This window comes from Cnephaeus nilssonii (assembly GCF_951640355.1).
Source record: "Cnephaeus nilssonii genome assembly, chromosome: 14".
In the NCBI taxonomy this organism is placed as follows: domain Eukaryota; kingdom Metazoa; phylum Chordata; class Mammalia; order Chiroptera; family Vespertilionidae; genus Cnephaeus; species Cnephaeus nilssonii.
The window spans coordinates 42,745,478-42,766,338 of record NC_137085.1 but is presented as its reverse complement, the minus strand read 5'-3'; the positions used below and the strand labels follow the sequence as shown (position 1 = coordinate 42,766,338).

At 39.6% G+C, this 20,861-nt stretch overlaps 1 protein-coding gene across 5 annotated transcripts in view; it reads right to left on the bottom strand.

The window, feature by feature from the left end:
• TRPM3 (transient receptor potential cation channel subfamily M member 3) overlaps positions 1 to 20,861 on the bottom strand; it is a 444,564-nt gene that overhangs the window by 214,851 nt on the left and 208,852 nt on the right. For all 5 annotated transcript variants that reach the window (XM_079790372.1, XM_079790376.1, XM_079790373.1 and 2 more), the window contains exons 2-4: positions 15,006 to 15,085; positions 13,458 to 13,662; positions 1,928 to 2,141 (exon numbers count right to left, since the gene is read on the bottom strand). In XM_079790372.1, coding sequence (XP_079646498.1) covers positions 1,928 to 2,141; positions 13,458 to 13,662; positions 15,006 to 15,085 — 499 coding nt within the window. The remainder of the gene's footprint in view (positions 1 to 1,927; positions 2,142 to 13,457; positions 13,663 to 15,005; positions 15,086 to 20,861) is intronic.

Sequence of the window (20,861 nt, the reverse complement as noted above, 5' to 3'; positions counted from 1 at the left end):
ATCCTCCTTTAAAAAATCAAATAACAAAATAGTGTAAATAACCACTAATCCACGTTGAGCTATTCTGGAAGTGTTGAGAAGGATATCAATTTTACTTATTAGCTTATCTATGGATCTCCTAAATGAGAGCACTGGTTTAAAAATATAAGAAACAAAGCTGAATATTCATATTAAAAATTCCCCCTATTTACATGCAAAATTCCTTTCAGGGTAGTCCTGGATAAGAAGTTCAATGCCCTTCCATCTGCCATAATTCCACCATTATCTCTTATGTAATCTGAGTGTGTCACCATTAGAACCTCACAATGAGTACTGCATTGGACATCAAGCCTGGAATGAGGCAGAAGGAACTCTTTGGCTTATAGTATTTATGTTGTAAATTCTTCTTTTGTTATTAGATGTGCTTCATAAAAGAAGAAAAACAAGTACTCAGAAACAAAAGATTGGTACGAATTTCTTTAGAACCTTTAGAAATTTCGAGTTGTTCTCTGTATGAGGTACAGGTTATGTCAGGAGAGCAAAAGAGTGAATAATCCCAGGTGAATGGTGCCTACTAAGCTGTGAGTGAAAGTTGGAGCCCTAAAGCCTAAACAGTCATTGAAAGAAAATTGCTCTGTAGACGTTTGATCACTACACAATAAACAGTGAAGAGCTGACTGAGCAGGTCATTCTAAGATCACGTCAGTTACAGACTAAGCCAGGATTTCACAATAACAATGAAGAGCTCGGGCAGTCCTCAGAGTTCACTGCTGAAATGTGCGCATGGAGTTCCGTGCCGAATGCTTACAAATTCTAGGTATTGAGGAGAATTCTGAGTGCAGGTCTCACCCAAACATCATCCAAACTATAAACTAAAGAATAAACAACACTGAGATAAGCTTTTATTTAAAACTCGTTGGTCCAGGGTAATGTTAGAATGTTCCACTACCTCCAAGTTTGCCTACATCTGCACACTTTGAGTCTTGTAATAAGTTTGAATTAACTCACTGTGGCATTACTTGTGTACTTTCAATTGGCACTTCAGATCAGGCTGGGGAAATATGTCAAAACAATTTACAGGCATCCATTCCACTCTCTGTTGCACATTAATTCTGCAGATAAGCACTTAAGTATAAGTGGATTTGTAGGAATTGGTTTGACAACCTGCCTGTATAACAATGCAGAAATGTCTTTGCAGGTTGAAAAAAACTGTTTGGAATTCAGAGTGGAGTATATCTTCTACTGATGTAGAGATTATTTAATAAAATTGAAATAGCAAGCAAATAACATTCTGGACTTTGCTACTCTAATTTATGTTCCAGATGGAAAGGGCATTTTACAAAAATTAAAGCTATTTCCATCAAACTTAAAATCAATTAAAAAACAGAGGCAGAGCTTCTAATTTAGAGCAAAAGTTATTCCTTAAAGAATTATTGGGTACAGCACAGGGCATATAGTCAATAATATTGTAATAAATATGTATGTGTCAGGGGATACTGGACTTATTGGGGTATAACTTCATAAGTTATATAAATGTCTCATCACTATGCTGATCACCGGAGACTAATATAATATCAAATGCCAACTGTATTTGAAAAACATAAAAAAAAGTTTAAAAAAGAATTATTGGATGCTTATTTGGCAACTTGATATATTGAAAATATCCTATGATATTCCATTAGTCACATTTAAAAATTCTGTATAGTCAAGTATTAAATATCACAACTTGTTTCTTATGCGCAAGTAATTCTTCTTGGTTGAGAAATAATGGTAGAGTTATTACTTAGGTAAAGGAGGGAGAGAGAATGATGAGAGAAGAGATAACCAGTGAGTAGGGACACGGGTAGAAGCTGGGGGAATATAAATATATTTAACCTTAGGAGAAAATTATCTTAGTCACAGTGCTCTCGTGGCTTATGTTGCCTTTCTCTGCCCCACTTCCAATCACCTGTGTTAACCCCTCCAGTGAATATCCATGCTCCGGTTGTCATGGCTGCTTTGATAAGACCTTTCCCAAAGACTTGCTTGAGTTTTGGCTGGAGTTCAAAGTTCTGCAGGCCTCCATGGACAGAGATGAGAAGCTTGGGAAGCTCCAACTGCCATTCCTTGGTCATCAGGTGTAAGAGGAGATCAGGTTTTGTATCGAAAGATACTCGCACATACTGGAAGAAGAACAGCCATGAATTAGACAGGACAGGGCTGGCTGGGGCTGCTTATTTTTAGTGACTGCAATGATGAATGAGATGTCTACTTACTTGAGAAAATGTCTCATGTGAACCTAGATTTTTAAAAAGGGTTAAATCATCTGCTTTACCAAATGAGCCTTTGTTACACAAAGGGAGACACTATTTTTAAAGGTTTTCTTGGAATTGTGAATAACTATGAACTTTTCAATTATTTTTCTTAAATGAAGCACAGGCACAATTTTTCCTGGAATATACTCTTCGCTCAAAGGAAATCATGTTTATATTTTACTGGCATTAACATTTGTGCAACAGTTCAAATGTTTCTAATATTTTCAATATAAGTGATCCCTTTATGCCAGCTGGACCTGGGTGTAACTGTTTCTGTGACACTATTATTTCAAGAGGTTTTGAAAAGTTCTATCATCCTACATAATGTAATGAGAATTTTAAAATAAGGTAACAGCTGATTATATTTATTTAAATCTATAATAACTGCATACCAAATGTTTTCTTTATCTTTCAAAGAAGACAAGTGACAAAAGGCATGCAAATTTCTCTTGCAGTATAGTTGAAAAAAAATTAGAATGTATAGCATATATATTACCAGATGCAACCAGAAATAAAGTTATGACAAATAACTTATAAATGAAATGCCATAAATACATATAATGATAAATTTATGTATATAGTTATTTATATCACCATATACATAGCTACTTTTAGGCCTCAGTTTAATTGTATAAAGTCTTCCATTTCCATCTGGAAACAATGGAAATACTGGGAAAATACATTTGAAAGCCTTTTGTAATGCAGTGCTGAGCTGGCATGAAAAGAGGGAATATCCTGATTCCTAAACAGAGTAGAAGCTGGAATCTTAGGAGATAAGGAAGCACTAAAGCAGGCTTTAACCCTGTTGATTTCTCCTAAACCCTGGAATACCTTGAGTATCTGCTTTAATGGGTTTATGCAGTGTGGGTGAGTCTAATCGGGAACACACTATAAACCTGGGATACTTAAGAGGCCTCCACCCTCAAGACTAAAGAAGAAAAAAATAAGTCTGATGTACAGAAGAGATCAGGAAGTTTGCCTGCTTACCTTTTTTCCTAAATAGCAAAGAAAAAGAAATTCCCCTCTGATTATTTATAAACAAAAATAGATCCTCACAAAGGCTTTGGCCCACATTTACACTATTACCATGCTTTCAGAAACTCAAACAGAGTAATGTATAATGGTTCTGTTGGGGTAATGGCTCCAGCTAACTGGCAGAAACAAATGTAAATTCTCTGTGCAGGAATGTGTCATCAATCAAGATCTCAAATAATTTCCAAGGGAAAATAATAATTTCATAGTAAAATAATTACACAAGGGAATAAAGCAGCATGAATGAGAACAAAAGGAAATAACAGACAGTAGAATAAGATCCTCAAAGATATTGAAATGATCAGACACAAAGTATGAAATAGCTATACCAGTATGTTAAAAAAAACATAAATGAGAAAATTCAATATGAGCGTAAAGAACAAGAGATTATAAGGAATGACCACACACATTTGAAAAGTAACAAAAAAGAGAACTTCTAAACTTAAAATATAATAGTTTAAATGAAAAAATAAATGGATAAATTAAACTATCAAACAGACATGCTAATGATATATCCAGAGAAATAAACCGGATAAATAAGACTAAGGAATTCAAAATAGAAGAAAAATGGAGCCCCTTGGAGGCAATACCAGAATTCTCGATAGTGACAAAAGAGATAATGGTGAATAAGCAACGCTTGAAAATATCCTGGCTGGGAATTTATCAGAATTGCAGACTTCTTTCCCCAAATCCTTTTTGAACATATTATTTTCCAACCCAAATTGTTATATCATACATAAACTCCCATTCTGCCTGTCCTGGTCTCCCACAATTTGGCCTTATCCTACTTATTCAGAGTCATTTCCCTACTTCACTCTGTATTGGCTAATGTTGTTTCTCAAGTCCTAGAAAACCCAGTCCCTCCACTTTCATCTATATAAATTGTTCTAGGCTTTCGAAGACTTTCACTGACTTTTCCTGAGAATGCAAACTCATGTTGATGCTATATCACTCTCAATCAAACCCAGTCTGATATTTTATTTCTGGTTGCTGTTTGCATGTGTCAGTTTTATCTCATTGCAAGATATTTGAGGAAAGCGGCCATGTTTGACCTGACCATGATTTTTTCAGTACTGGCTATGAAGTAGTTACAATCTTAGAAATAAAAGGGATCTTGGGTTAGCAGTCATGGGAACTAGAAATCATCAGTTCAATTCTCCTGCTTTACAGATGAGGATACTGAAACCTAGGGAAAATGAATAACAGGGACCTCAGAGCTAGTTATCTAATAACTAGAGGCCCGATGCATGAAATTCATGCAAGAGTAGGCTTTCCTTCCCCTGGCTACCAGCACCGGCTTCCCTCTGGCACCCCGGACCAGGGCTTCCTTCTGGCCACCGGCAAGCACCCGGGACCCGAGCTTCCCTCGCAGTCCCAGCTTCATCCAGAAGGACATCCAGTCTAATTAGCATATTATGCTTTTATTATTATAGTTTAACCATTCACTAATCGATTCTGAAAGTTACTGCCACACTGGGAACTCTAGGTTGAGCTGTGCTTCTCAGACTAACATGTATGACTCACCAGGAGGACCTCGATTCAACAGGTTGGGGATGGGGCTTGAGGTTTGGCATTTCTAACCAGCTCCCCAGGGACCACATGGGTAGCAGAGATTACAACTCTTTCCCAGACCAAAGATTTTAAGTGGTGTGACTTGTGTCTGTCATTGGACCAAAGGAAAGAAAGGATACTCAATATTTTATATGAAATCCAAGAGAAAAATAGAGGAAATACTGCAAGAATTACTCAGGACAAGCCACGTTAAATAGGAACACTCAGCATATCTCTGACTACCTAGTTCTTTGTTACCAGGAATGATTCTTATACAAAGGAACACATGATTGACTCCATCCCACTGCTGATAAATAACAAATACTGGGTGTCCTTGGTCCTTTGCTTTTATTTACTGTGCCCTTCCCTTTGAGAATGAGAGGCAACATAAGGAAAAAAGAGAAGTATTTAAATAAAGCAATTTGTTACTTTTGGTTATATTATTGTTTAGCAACTCCATGAAATGGTTTTGGGTGATAAGCAAAAATAAATAAATAAATAAATAAAAATAATTCAGAGGTGTTCTAAATTAAAGAGCAGGCTGAAGAGGGAAAGAGATGGAACTGTTAGCCTGTTCATGGCTGCTGACCAGCTCACAAAAGACTTCTCATATTCCTGTTTTAATCCCTTGGAAGTTTGGATTAATTTCCAGGTAGGTATTTCCTGCCATTTCTTCTAGCCAGGCACCATCTAACTCCAGGAGCCTTTGCTCATCTACAGGTGATCTTTCCAGACTGCTGCCCACAGCCAATCTATAGGAGTGGACATTTCTTTATGGGGACTCTGCTACCCCAGAGCTGGCCCTGCTTCACTGTCCCCCACACCTTTGTCCATAGCTCATGTGAATTCTGTCAGACTACCTCTTTCTTTCCCCTTTCCCATACTGGAGGTGGGACAGTGGACATGCTGTCTTTTCTACCTGGCCATGCCCCTGGTAATTTAGACTCCATGCCCCAAGACCAGTCTTTTGTCTTAGCTTTTTTGACTCAGTAAAACCTCACTTAAAAAATATTTCAGTCGCGTAAGTTAAAGATTTTTTTTTTAGTTTAAAATGAGCATAAGATAATAATAAAACTAAGGGATAAAATGGTGTTTTGTGATATCTGAAGGTTTAAATTATATTCATATACCCATAAAATCAGGTTATTCAGTAAGCTCTCCAGGTGCTTGTAATATAACAGCCCACCCCTGTGCCGAATCAGCAGCTTCAATATCATAAATGACTGTTCCCGGAGCAATTCATCAATTCCTGCTAAACGGTCAATGCGGTTTGAAATGAGGAGCTATTTTGGTTGTCAAGATAAGCAGTTTTGACTGTCCACTTATGAGCTCATTAATTGCTAAGGGTTCACCTTACAAATAAGAAATCCTCCTCAGGCCCTAGCGGGTCGGCAAACTGTGGCTTGAGAGCCACATGAGGCTCTTTGGCGCCTTGAGTGTGGCTCTTCCACCAAATACCATGGCCTGGGCAAGTCTATTTTGAAGAAGTGGTGTTAGAAGAAGTTTAAAAAACTTGGCTCTCAAAAGAAATTTCAATCGTTGTACTGTTGATATTTGGCTCTGTTGACTAATGAGTTTGCTGACCACTGTGGGCCTAGCCAGTTTGGCTCAGTGGATAGAGCGGCAGCCTGCAGACTAAAAGGTCCCAGGTTTGATTTTGGCCAAGGGCACACACCTGGGTTGCAGGCTAGATCCCGAGTGTGGGGCGTGCAGGAGGCAGCTGATCAATGATTCTCTCTCATCATTGATGTTTCTATCTCTCTCTTCCTTCCTCTCCAAAATCATAAAAAATATATTAAAAAAAAGAAATCCTCCTCATGTGTATATTGAATTTTGTCACCTGGGCAGGACTCTGATGTGCTGGCATGTGCTTCCATTTCTTGATTTCCATTTATGTGCAGCATCACACTCTAGCATCAGATAGTATGCCATCTGGCCAATTTGAGCACCCTTTCTTGTCAGTAGGGATGATCCTGATCATCTCACAGGATATGGTAAAGATTAAACTGTGCAAAATCCCTGTTATAGCAGAAAAACTGATACATGCAAATTGGGTGATGGTTATAATGACTTCTGCAAACTAAAGAATTCAAATGACTTGCCTTTAGCTTTTACTAGTAAACTAGTATGCTGTTTACAGTAGTGCTTTGTATCTCAACTCTTTAAGCTATCTGGAGTGATTGGTGCAGGTGTTTCTACAAAAACTAGAGGCCCGGTGCATGACATTCGTGCTCTGGGGCGTGGGGAGGTGGTCCCTCAGCCTGGCTTGCATGCTTTAGCAGTCCGGGAGCCCTCAGGGGATATCCCACTGATGTCTTAGGCTCGCTGTCAGCCCAGCTCCTGACTTAGCAGCGCTCCCCCTGTGGGAGCACACTGACCACCAAGGGGCAGCTCCTGTGTTGACCACTGCCCCCTGGTGGTCAGTGCACCATCATGCGACCAGTTGTTCCACTGTTGGGTCAATTTGCATATTACCCTTTTATTATATAGGATACCTGTCAAGAGGAAGAATGCTATAGCTCTGGGCTACCTAACCCATCCTTCAACACATGCTCTTATAGTTCCCCAATTTTTAATTGCTAGAGATAAACTGAGCTCATATAAGTTACCCATGTCTGTGGTTATCTCCCCTTTTCCCTTCCATTATTAGGTCCCTGACTGACAGAAAGCCTTGCAATGAGCTGATGACAATTAGCATTGCATCTCAAGAATGCTCTGCATGAAACAGAGGTTTGCTCTAGTTGAAATTGTACTGTTTGATCTATTCTTAGGTGCTTTGGAGGCCAATGCATTTGGCATAACTTTCACAACAATACATATTTTGAGTTCCAAGCCACAAACTTAGAAATGAAGAGTTTAAAGTTGAGGCTATAAAAGAAAATAGAGATTTTTTTGTGTGAAATGGCTTCAGTAACTAAATTCTTGAACAGTTGTTCTGCCTGGTGCTAAAGGTCTTTTAGTTTAGCAGGTGACTTCACCGCAGTTTTTATTTCTAAAGTCACTCCTATTGCTTCATTGTTACAAATGTTCCCATTCACTCATCAAAGCAGAATTCAACTTTATTATGCCTCACTCTGCACTAAACTTGGAGATCACAGAGGGGTCACAGACCAGACAGTACCCTTTTCCCTTTATGACACCCAGGGCAGCCAAAGGCTGAAGAGTGGGGAAGCAGCCAGTGCTATTTAGAACGGGCTGGGGCTGTTTAATTAAAAAAAAATTAATCATAATCTTCCTTTGGCATTCTGAACCTGAGCTTCTGAGGAGCAATTTGGCTCTGATAATTAATCAGTCACCTCTTTAGCCCCAAATTTTTACCCATATCACTTCACCCAGCTTTTAAAATGAACACTTAAAATGAAACAAAACAAAAACACCCAAAACTGCAGAACAATAAATCTGGCTACATTCTGGGAAATGGTAAATGACAAATTCTCCTCCTAACACTGCAAAAGCACCATTAATTCTTGGAAATGAGCAATTGGTATTTGTTAGTGCTTACTCTGAGTAACGGAACTACTAATGCTAATATCTATTTTAACATATTTTAATGCCTTTCTTATGAGCCTGGAGTGGGAAATTTGCCCCATTTCCCTTTCTTTTAAGAGATGTGACAAGCATCATTTCATTTTCTAATTCTTTGTAGCCACATTTCAGATGAGTGCTTTTAATTAAAGCGGTGGCCAAGGAGAATATGTTGCACCAGACTACTATGACAATTTTGCTGATAGCGGCTTTTCAAGTTTGGGGAGCCTTTTGCTTTGCAGCAGGGGTTGAATACTTACGGTGGCTTAATACATGTAAAAGCTCCTTAGAAAGAAAATATTGGGAATGTAAATGTGAGGTGTCACTGTTATTGGATTCCTAGTTTGATGACTCACAACATTTTAGAGGTGAAAATGCCATTGTAATTTATTCCATATTGTTTTTGTAATTCCTCAATGTTAGAGGCTGGGTGCTTCCAGGTCATGGATGCTGAAAAGCCAAAGCTAAAGGTTTAGAAATAATTATAAAACTTCACTGAGAATATGAACAGGCCACAGGGGTTTCTCTACGATTTTTCTGCCAGAATTACTTAGTGTAAACTCTTCTAGAAGCAAGGAGAAGAGAATTTTCTAGAGGGCAGATGGGGAATTTTCCTGAGGAAAGTTGGTTCTTCCCTCTCTATAGGTCTATGATTGGGATCAGAAGTTTCAGTGACAAATCCTAGTTTTATTCTCAGATTCAGAAGGCACTGTTGGTTCAATGGTCTGGAAACTACAAGATGAAAATTGGAAATCAATGGAGCAATTACAACCCCCCCCCATCGCCCCCCAAATACCTCACTGTGCTTATGGAAAGCTGCTTAGTTAGCCATAGTCTAGTGATTCGCTATTTTGTTTTGCAAAGTGGGATTCCTTTAATTTTGTATTTGCTGTGTGAGTCAATGATGATTCCCAGATCAAATTTGCATAATGTGAAGTACAACAAATTTTTAAAGAGTCAAATTCAATCCCAAAGCATTTTAGGAGTACAAGGTTGTAGATGCCTCTCCCCTCCCCCAACCTAGGGTCTCTCCCTCGGCCTTCCCTCCTTCCTGCCATCCTCTACCCACAATGCCCAGACAATGAGGCTTTCATCTTGGCAGGCTTTCAGAGTTAGAGCTTTAAGTATGAAAATGAGGCATAAGAACAGTTACCTCAATTCTATGAAAACTGTCATAAGAAGCTCAACCTGATCTAATAAGCAGAGTAAATAGCAAGGGAAAACCTGAGAATTATCTGGGTGACTCGAGAGGTTTAAATACAAGCTCTTAATTAGGTTATGCGTACCTTGTCCACAAGGCAGCTCAGCATTAATTAAAAGAGATGATTAGTAAGCAAATAAGATTCTGTCTCATCAAAGTGCAGCACTGGTTCCTTTCCTAAATAACCTACCGTCTTAGCCTCAGATAAAGAAGAGTCTTTGAGGAAGGACTCAATGTCCGATGGTGCTCTCTCTTGCTATTGCTCTCCAAGGCAGTTTTAAAACGCTACCTGGAACCCACCCTTGTAAGACAACGCTGAAACCAGAGCTTTAGTATCTGCATCTCTTTGATTTTGGTCCCCCTGTTCTGACTTTTATGATGCATCGGAATAAACTGTCAGGTCCCCCAGAAGCCCAGGAGTGCCTTGTTTGGGGACGTGACCTTTGGTAATACGTGGCCTGGTGTTGAGAAAAGAGTGAGATTCCTTCATTCCCTGTCAGCTTTGAATGTCTCCTTCCTGTGTCACCGTTTCTCTGCAATGTGTGAGAGAAGCTGGATTCATTTGTTTTACTAGAGCTTGTCAAGCCTGGGAATTGAAGCCGGAATACTACAAAGGACTAGGAAGGGCTCAGAACATGGTTCTATTAACAGCCTAGGATGCAATTTCACCAAGAGCTCTTCCCGTTCACAGCTTCTGCATCTAATGAAGCTCATCCAATATAGTGATCTTCTATCTCTAGCACAAAGTTTTCAGAATCCTTATAAAAAGCTAGAAAAATAATGGCAATTAGCTTCCTTCCAAAACACAACTATAGTGTGTACCAGGCACACAGGGCAGAGAAGAAACAGAACTGCTGGGGAGTCCTGAGGAGCCTGGGTTTGAGAACTGTCTCTGTCGTTAAATAATTGTGTGACTCTTGGGAGATAATTCAACTTGACTGGGTTCCATATAAAACAGGTAGAGAGATTTGGGATTATTTAGCATTTTTTAAGCCTGGCTGGAATAACCTGGCTAACTTAAAACAACAACAACAACAACAACAACAACAACAAACCGGATGCCAGTTTCTATCCCAGACCAATGAAGGAGACTCTCTGGGGGAGACTCTTACATGAGCATATGTAGGAGCCTCTGTAGTACTCCAGAGCCTCCAGGCTGAGAGCCACTGCACCCGATCCCTCCAGTGTCTTTGGAGCCCAGAGTTCCATGGCATCGTGCTGTACTGCCTATGGTAACACAGGCATATAATGCTCCGGAACAGGTATGGTTTTAATAATTTTAATAACAATGAAAATAATTTTAATAATGATTCTCTTTATTCCAATTGTATCTTCCACCAACCTCCAGCAGCCTTTGCCTCACCTTGTGTCCAGACCACATGGGCATTTTGAAGACCCAAGCACTTCATCTTGGGTTGTCTTAAAGGGAACAGTTAATGTTATACCTTATTTAAAAAAATTAATGAAGCTCAATGTTAATCTGCCCTCTAGAATTTTTGACCACTTTGCTAAAAATCATTTCAACTTTCAAATATTTTGTCAGGAGCGGGTGACCAAAGACATATTAAGCTAGTTGACTTGTTTCACTTAAATTCCGGCCAGTAATTTACCACAGCTTTCCATCTAAAGGCTGGCACTCTTTCACAGACAGTAGTTTCTGATTTTCCCTTTGTCCACACTGCAACCTTATTTGTTGAAGAGGACGAAAAATAAAATTGGTGCAAACGACCATCCTGCCTAATAAAACAAGACATATGACATTTGGACAACTCAACCTCTTTGTCTAGACAGGAGAATCAAAATACTTCAAGGGCAAATATTCAAAGTGGATAAAATGTGCATTGTGTCTGGTGAATAGCGTGGGCTCCCACTTGTCCTATCTAATAAAGAGGGAATATGCTAATTGACCTTCATGTCGTCGCAAAGATGGCGGCGCCCACAGCCACAAGATGGTGGCACTCAGTCCCTTCAGCTCTGCCTGGGCAGCAGTTGCACCTGCCTCCGGAGTCCCCCAGTCCTCTCAGCCCCCCAGCTGCCTAGGGCTGGCCCGAGGCAAAGGCAAGCCTCAGATGGCGACTTCCCAGCCGCCCAGGGCCACCCAAGGCTCAGGTAACCAGGGCTGGCCAAGGCTTGTGCTTCCGGCAGTGGCAGCAGCAGAGGTGTGATGGGGCATCGCCTTCCCCTGATCGCCAGGTCGCCTCCTGCCCTTGAGGGCTCCTGGACTGTGAGAGGGGGCAGGCCAGACTGAGGGACCCCCCCCCCCCTCCAGTGCATGGATTTTCATGCACCGGGCCTCTAGTTAAACATAAATCAGTTTCTAAAACATATCCTGGTCACTGGAAGCATCATGGTAATTAGCATCTCCCCAGGTGATCACTTTGGAGGGACACTCTTACTTATGAGCAAAATAATGCTCAATTTGATAGACACTGCATTCTAACAGTGGAAATAATGACCAGAAGCTTACTTACCATGTGCCTCTGAGTTTGTGGCATGATACTTGCTGGCATCATTCAAGGACCCTATGAAGTCGCTGGGTGTACCACTCTGTGATTATTGCCTACTAAGCCACTTCCTCTCCTGCAGTACTTTTCTTGTAGGGAAAGTGTGCATGACTTTTAATTAATGCATGGTTCAAGAAGACCCACACTGTATATGGTTCAATCCAGACTGTGAAAATGGGGACTGTGCTGAGCTGGGGACCCTTAATGATCTTATGTAGGCAAATGCATCCCTTAATTGGATGTGGAAGTTACCATCTCCATTTCCCTAGTTCTGTACAGGCCTAGACTAACCCTTCTTTCTTTTGACAGGCCTCCTTGGAAGTTGCATATAGCATCTCTTTTTCCCTAATATATTATTCAAAATTGGTTTTAATCTAATATATAGCTTAGAATTAAGTTTCTCAGGGAAAAACTGTGAGAATAGCTTATAGCTATTCGTGGTGAAGAAAATATTGCAGTCGGCAGGGGGGCGGGTGCAGATGTGAGAATGGGGAGGGGAGAGAAAAAAGACAAGAGAGGTGGCTTTGTTGCCCATTTCCGGATTGTAACTGGTGTGAAGCAACTTCTCTTGCATTTTGTAGTGTGCTTCTCTAAGCAAAATTTTCTCTCTGAACTCGGAAGCCTCTGTGGCAGGCCTGAGAACAGCCACCTCCAACTGCTCCCCCTCGACGATCTCTCTTTCAACAGAAGCAAGCTTGTTGGAATACAGCATTTCTAGAATTTCCAAAAACACATGCTATACTTTTCTCCTGGCAAAATCTGACAGCCAAGGAGGGAGAAGTCCCTGACGAAAGGTGAAATTTAGAAGTGACAATTCTGAGAACTAAAATGTGTTTATTTCCTGAGGCTTCCTTTCCAAAGAAAAATGTTTTTCATATGGAGCGCTTCCATTGAGAACATTATTGAACACAGCTGCTTGGAGAAAAAGCACTCAATCTGATAGAAGAGAGAAGAAAATGGACTGGCACGATCATTTCTACTTTGAATTGAGAGAAATCCTAGTTACCAATAGAACAAAATAGAAACCTAAAGGTAAGATTTTTTTTTTTTAACCAAAGGAGTTAGAAAAACATGTCTTAACAATGAGACCCAGATAGTAACATAATATATAGTGGGTAGAAAGCTACTTATTATGAATAAAAACAACAGTCATGTGTCTGATCTCATACTAATCCTCAGAGGGAGGTTTGTTTGCCTCATTTTTATAGAGAAAGAGCATAGATACATAGCACAAGGTAATTAGAGCAGGTTACCCAGCCAGGAAATGGCAGAATTGGGATTAGGTCTAAAGAGTAAATCTCCAGCTCTTTACCATTGCCTTGTAGGACTTGTGAGAGAATTTGGGAAATGAATGAATGTTGTTCTGATTACCATGGCTTTGTTGGAATGGCCACCTCCTTGGAACTCAATGGTCCCGAAAGCATCCGTGGGGCTGAGTTGAGTGTGCTTGCTGATGGACCACTTCTCGGACTGGATGTCATTTCGGGAGAGGCGACTCTCATTTTTCTCATTCTGAAGAACGGAGATACTGGGAGTGAGGCCCACATGCTGGCCTATTAGACGCCCGCAGCAACACCTATAACATAGGAGGTCAAAGTGAACCATTGAATTAGCTGCTACTGGAGTACACACTTAAGGCTGGAAAATCTCCAGTCTGTAGCAAGCCCGTTAGTCAGTTTTCAGGTGGAATCCCATATTGTGGTTGTATCAGGCACATGAGGAACTCAGGATTTACCTGACAATATCCCTTTTCTTTTCTGCCGCCTCCTCATTTTCCTTTAGCTGTGTAAGCTGTACCATGTCTCCTGTCCTTCTCCACCCACCCCTCTCACACCTGCCATATTGTTCAAGATTGGAATCTGCGAACAAAAGCTCTGTAGATGTTTTTACTTCTTACTCCTCCCGTCGATCAAATCTTGCAGGAAGGACACTGAGCAGCTCCCAAGGAAGAATTTTAATATGCACATTTAAATGAGGAATCTCACTCATAGGTGAGTCACTACCTAACTTGTCTTTTCCAAATTGACATTCACTGTCAAAAAGCCAATTCAGAGGGGAAAAATCTGCAGCTAAAGTGTTCTTAAAGAAACAATGAAAGAATTATTCACAAGATATCTGAAAACAAAATTCACTCCTTAACCCATGAAAAGGTCCTTCAGACTTTCCTACCACTGCAGTTATGATTACTGTTATAACACTGATACATAGTTACCATTTATTAAATGCTAACAGTGTGGCTTTCACTTTATGAGTATAATACTGTAGTTTTGAAGGTCAGATAATTTCTCAAGGTTACATAGTCTATATGACTCTATAGTCTATATCTTAAACTGCTTAGTACATTGCCTTTTAAAAAAAGGCATTTCCAGACATTGATATGTTACTTTATCCCAAATACTTCCCACTCTTTTGATATTCAAAAAGGTAAGTAGGATACTAAAAAATGTGCTTGGTTAGGAATTTGAAGGTCTACAGTCTAATTAGTAATCTGCTAAAAGTCATTAATTTAAAAATATCCTTTTCACTACAGCAATGCATGTTGGTACAAAGAAGTATTTTGATGAAATGCTTAAAAGGGAAAACCAGTAACCATACTAATATATATATATATATATATATATATATATATATATATATATATATATATATATATTAGATATATGTTAGATATAGTGATTAATTCCTTCCCTGGTGGTATATTTGTTATTCTGTATAGATTAGATTCTTAAGAGAATTCACTGCAAAGATGGCATATTATGTGGTATGTGTATATGTGATTGCTGCAAAGATGTCCTGCAACAATAAAAATTGAACTTTAATTCCACATTGGTCTACATGTAATGAATAGTGCTAACTATCGTAGTTTTCCCATAGTTGCTACTCCATGTTCTCAGTACATGATAAAGACAGCAAAATTACCTATGGGGGTCTTTGGTGCTGGGTATGATGTGAACACATTCTCTTTTATAAAATGCTCTTTCTATCCAGGATTTCTGAGCCTAAAAAAAAGAAGAAGAGTAAAGGTGAACATAATCTTTAAGTATTTTAGGCAGCAAAATTTCAGAATAACATGATAGACTAGTACCTTATAAACTGAATTGAAATTGTGGTTACACACATAAACAGTGACTACAACAAAAGCAATCATTCCCAGAACATGATAATTAGGTTGTTCAACATTATTAATATTGTGAGTTAAAGGAAATGATCATAATAAAAAATAGTGATAGAACCATATACAAATTCATGATTTTTGAAGGACAGGAAAACAATGCTCTTTTTAGAGAAAATGAAAAATATGCAGCAGTATGTTTTTAACCCTACAGATAACAAGTGTTCAATTGTGGGAAAATATACAGTTGAACCTTGAACAACACATATTGGAACTGTGTGGGCCCACTTACATGTGAATTTTTAAAAAAATAAATAGTGTAAATGTATTTTATTTCCCTTATGCTTTTCTTAATAACATTTTCTTTAGCTTAATTTATTGTAAGAATACAGTATTTAATACATACAACAAACATTGTATGTATTAATCGACTACTTACGTTATTGGTAAGGCTTTCGGTTAACCGTAGACAATTAATAGATAAGTTTTGGGGGAGTCAAAAGTTATACTCAAATTTTTGACTGTGTGGGAAGTTGGCTCTCTAAACCTTGCTTTGTTCAAGGGTCACCCATATATCTAAACAAATATAAAGTTTTCATGGCTGACACTTAGATTTTCCTTGGAGAAGGAAAGAAAAATGGTGAGGGAATTACATAACTCAAGGGTCCTAATCCATCACTATGATTTTTCTAAAATCTAAATTAGCAGTGCTTAAATACAGAGGGGAAAAATGGAAATGGAAACATAAGGAAGATAAATGTCTTCATCACAGTCCATAATTTCACAGGTAATGCCTTTGGAAGGAAGTACAACAGCACTTTCTTGCATCCCACAGGCCTTTAAGCATAGAAAATACAGCTTCTAAGATGGGCCTTGTTGGGACTGTCCACCCAGAAGTCTCGCCACTAAGATGGGGCTCCAGGAAAGATAAAAGGCAGTTCCGGAAAACTCTGCCATCTTTGTCCCAAAGCAGAGTGTCCGTCCTGCATCCTTTTACCCCTTTCTTCATAGCATTTGAAATGGAAGTGTCTCTTATGGAATCCAGAAAGCTTCTCAAAAGATTCCTTCTCTAAGTGTTTAAGATGAAAGTTGCTATAGCAACTTAAAATGTTATTTCTATCTGGTGTCATCTTCTACCTAAGCCAGCATGAGGACTAAATTCATACTCTTAAAATACACAAGGCCAAAGTGCAGCCAAGCTGTTTACTTGGCCTGTCTCAATGACCACTGTTAACTGTGACAAGCCCCCAACTGCTGGCCATCATTGATATTGACTCTGCCAAGGCCCCAAATATCCATGTAATTTGTGCTAAGGTCTGGTTTGCCCTCCCCCCCCCCCTTATTTGTGAATCTCCTTCCTCTCTTAAAACAGAGTGTCCACAAGCATGTGGCCCTGAAGGCAGTGGTTGTCTAATACTCATGACAACACACACTTAAAAGTAGCAACACGGGGGATGCCTGAGGGGTAAGTAGGAACTGCATCCTGTTTCAGTCATGGTCACAATCAGGTCCCATACTTTCCGAGTGTTTATGCACCATCCACATGACAGGGAGTGCCCACCTTGCCTCAGAGATCCGTGGGTCCAGGTTGCCCACTGCACCCTCCCACCACCAAGGCCACATTTGCAGTTCTGTTTGTCAGCTGGGCATGAAAAAGCCCCAGTGTCTATTCTCAAAGAATTTTTCTTTTCAAATATGTAGGAAAAGCTAGTGGCTACATCTTTGCAACAGTGTAGATGATAACCAGTCTTTATCTCTCTAAAAAGCCTGTAAGTTAAACTATTCATGGGCTGTGATTTTTTCCTAGACACTGAATACTCTCGTTGATAACATCTCTTGGCAGAAAGATGGTAAAAATATTCCTCACTGGACATTTGAAACCAACTTTCCCTACACCTTGGGGAGCAGAAAAGAGTGCACTTTCCTTTTTTCTTTGTGGTCCACGTTGGCTAGGGTTCAGAAGGATCTTTTGGGGGAGAACCTGAGAATTTCAGGGCGTGCTGATCAATACTCTCTGAGAGAAAGCAAGAATGGCAACATCATGAGTAGAGCATGAGGTTCGCAGTTAGAAAAAAAATGGTGTGAGTGGGACTCAGCTATGTGGACCAATTCAAATAATTCCTTTGTTCCTCAGATTTCTTCATCTATAAAATGGGTGCAACAACATGCCCGACACACAGAGTTAGCATTATTATTTTGGAACTGTGTTTCCACTTCAAGAAGTCAGGCAGTCCCAGGTTGGTTCTGATACTAAAAGTTCAGGTGAAGTTTCAGACGAGAGTTCTGTGATTTTGCTGTAGCCGACTGACCTAGATTGATCTCACTTTGCATTGGGGAATACTGGCCAATAACGAGGTATGTAGGAAAGCTATTTAATTTCCCTGAGACTTTTCCATAACATGAGGATAATCATAGCTCTTTTGGAGAGTTGTATTGATCAAAGATAATTCAGGGAAAGCACCTGGCACTTAGTAGGAGCTCAGTAGGTAGTAACGCCTCAGCTTTATTAAGGGCTCATTATGTGCCTGGATTTGTGTCATGTGTTATCTCCGTGGAGGCTCATAAGAACACTGTGATTACTATTAAAACCATTTTATCAATGAAGAAACTAGTCAGATGCAGCAAATAAATTTTACAGCCAGAGTTTGAACTTGAGCAATCTGATTCTAGGGTTCACACTCTTACTCACTCTGCTAAACTGCCAAGTGGGATATTATTTAAACACACACACACACACACACACACACACACACACACACACACACACACACTGATTTCAGAGATAAAGGGGGAGAGAGAGTGAGAGAGAGGGAAACATCGATGATGAGAGAGAATCATTAATCAACTGCCTCCTGCACGCCCCGGCATGTGCCCTGACCGGGAATTGAACCGTGATCTCCTGGTTCATAGGTTGATGCTCAACTACTGAGCAACAGCAGCCGGGCACCAAGTTGGATATTATTGATATTAAATACTCTTGATCTTGGCAGTGCCATCTGTGCATGTTTGGAAGTGCCTTGGTATTTGAAGAGAGTTGGGCTTCTAGAGGCATGTCTTAGAACCAGTTCATACTTGTATTTTTCTTCCTTCTCACTTCCCCTTTCTGTGGGGACTGTTCATTACTCACTATGCTATCTATTCTTCCTCTCTCCTTCAGGTAAAGGATTTGGGTGGGACATTCAGAAGCCATCAGATTATGAGAAGGAAACAAAGAGGGGAAATCTTTATAATAACTACAATGAAGAAATGCAATCACAGCAGGACTCCCAGTTTGAGAATCTGGGAGACCATGACATAGATTCGATTTTTCAAGGGCACCTTCATTATTTCTCTCTCTCATGGACCCAAGTCTCAACTTGGAAAGCCCTGGGAGTTTTACTCAGATGCTGTGTATAAGGGTACTACAGGTAGATTGCCAACTTGTTTGTTGGTCTTTAATTATAAAGTAATTTGACTTGTGTGCAGTTTAGCAACTTCATTACCTTCTAAAAGGTGGCAGGGCGCTTCACTGTTAGCAAAGGGACAGAGGGTTAGTTTCTATTTCTTCTTATTAGAGGATTAACCACTTCCCTTGCAAAGGCACAGAAAATTGGGAGGAGGAAAAAAAAAGAAACATAATGTAAAAAGAATCTTTCCATCACTCATAATTGAACTGGATCCTTTCTTCTTTGAGAAGTATAATACATAACTGAAAGAATGCATGTATAGCACATGAATTAGAAATTTTACAAAATATCACACATAGTTTACTATGCTCTATTGTGGGTTTTCCTTTACTGTGCTCTTTATTCTGGTCTTCAGGGTGGACAGATAGTAGACTTTTAAAATTATTTTCTTTGAGAGGGCATACTTGAAGTGTAGTCAAGGTTTAACTTGTTCTCTAACCCAATTCCCTTTTCATTTGTTCCAAGTCTTTGAATGGCGCTGTGCAGGCTTTCTACTTGGCTTGAACATCCAACTAGGTTAGCTCAGAATGGCTATCCTTATTGTTAGAAAGCATGAAAGAGTTCTGACATGCCGTGCTTCTAGCTGACCATATATCATGCGAAACCTCAATGGACAAAGTGTCCTAAAATGTCTTTTAAATATACTTCGGAAGTCTCATGTACTTTTACTTTAGGAAATCACTCATGTACATTCTTTTCTAAAGGTAGAATGGTCACGTCACCATGACCGAGTCTGTAAAAGGCTATTTTCCTTCCTGTCTTTCTGCATTATCAGTCATGTGTGATGCGTAAAAGGAAAGTGTTTTCCAAAGGTTAATGATTAAAAGACATCTCATTCAAAACACAAATGAGGACATTCACATTTTAAACAAAGTATAATGATTACCCTCAAAGAATAACTTAATTATGAATTTTAAAAGTCTAATGTACCATAAATAAAGCAGCAAAATTATAGAAACAAACAAACAGCTATAGATATCACCCTCAAAAGACAAAAAAATTAAGTTATTTCTTTTAAGCAGGTTTCGGCTCTTTTTTCACAAAGTCTCTGCTACAGAGGTGCGTCCCCCAAATTACTTTTGACTCTTATCATTATCCACTTGCACTCACTACAGAATCAAGGACTTCTCCAGGCAGGAGTGGTTTACAAGTGCATACACAGAGTATGTATTAAATCAGAAATTCTTGGAGCATGCGATTACATTCCACCCTTTAGCAGGGCAACTTTAACCGAAGAACAACAACCCAGACAAGTAATCATAAGATTAAAAAAAAAAAAAGAGTCCATTAACTTTACAGGAATACGTTGCAAGCAAAACTTCACTATGTTCCTCATTGTGAGGCTCTCATATTTTCAATGTACACTTTGTCCAAAATAGAACAAAATACCAAAGACCCAAAGGCACTGAATCCTATGTTCACTTTTTTGCCTTTTGCTTTCCCTCAAGGTCTCCCTGGGCATTCCTTTGGTCTTCCTCTAGGTCCCCAGAAGCAATATTGGGAAGTTGAACAAGAGGAAAGTGAGCTGAAATTATTTTACCTGAGCACTGACTCTGGGTGGTGGCAAAGGCAGTCCCACGAGCAGCTCCTGTTGCTTTCATTTTGCTGCGTCTGGGGCTGGTCATCCCGTTAATAATGCTCTTATGACCGCCCACTGGAAAAAAAAAGTCACTTGCCCGGCTCGTCCCCCAAGAGACCTTTCAAGTAAGCAATGAACTTGGGCAGATTAGCCCCTTGGAATGTGCTGCTGTGGGATTAGCCTCAGTAAGAATCCCATGGACATTCCCTCGCAGCCTCTAACACTGCTTGATTTGAACATCGAATCTGACGCCAGGAGAAAAACAAATCCCCGCAGAGATTGGATTTAACTGGCACAAGTCCTGACAGGCTCACTCCCCTTTCCTTTTTCCATTTTCAGCGAGAAGGCTTGTGAAAGTGTGATAAGGTGTTCTGAGTTTTGAAAAGTTCAACTTTCGAAAGCAAATCCTTCTAAAGAAACAGTGTATTAAGGCTCCAAGTGGGTTGAACACACAAGCCGCATTGTTCGTTCTTCCCCAAAGAATGGAATGATAGCATTTCTTTAAAGAGGAACTGCTAAGAACTGAACGTTTCAAAAGAATGGTTTGATCCCTGATTATGAGCCCAAGTAGAATAAAGTTTGAGTTTGCCAGTGACCTTCCACAACTTCTAAAATGTCAATAAATAAGAAAACTTGTC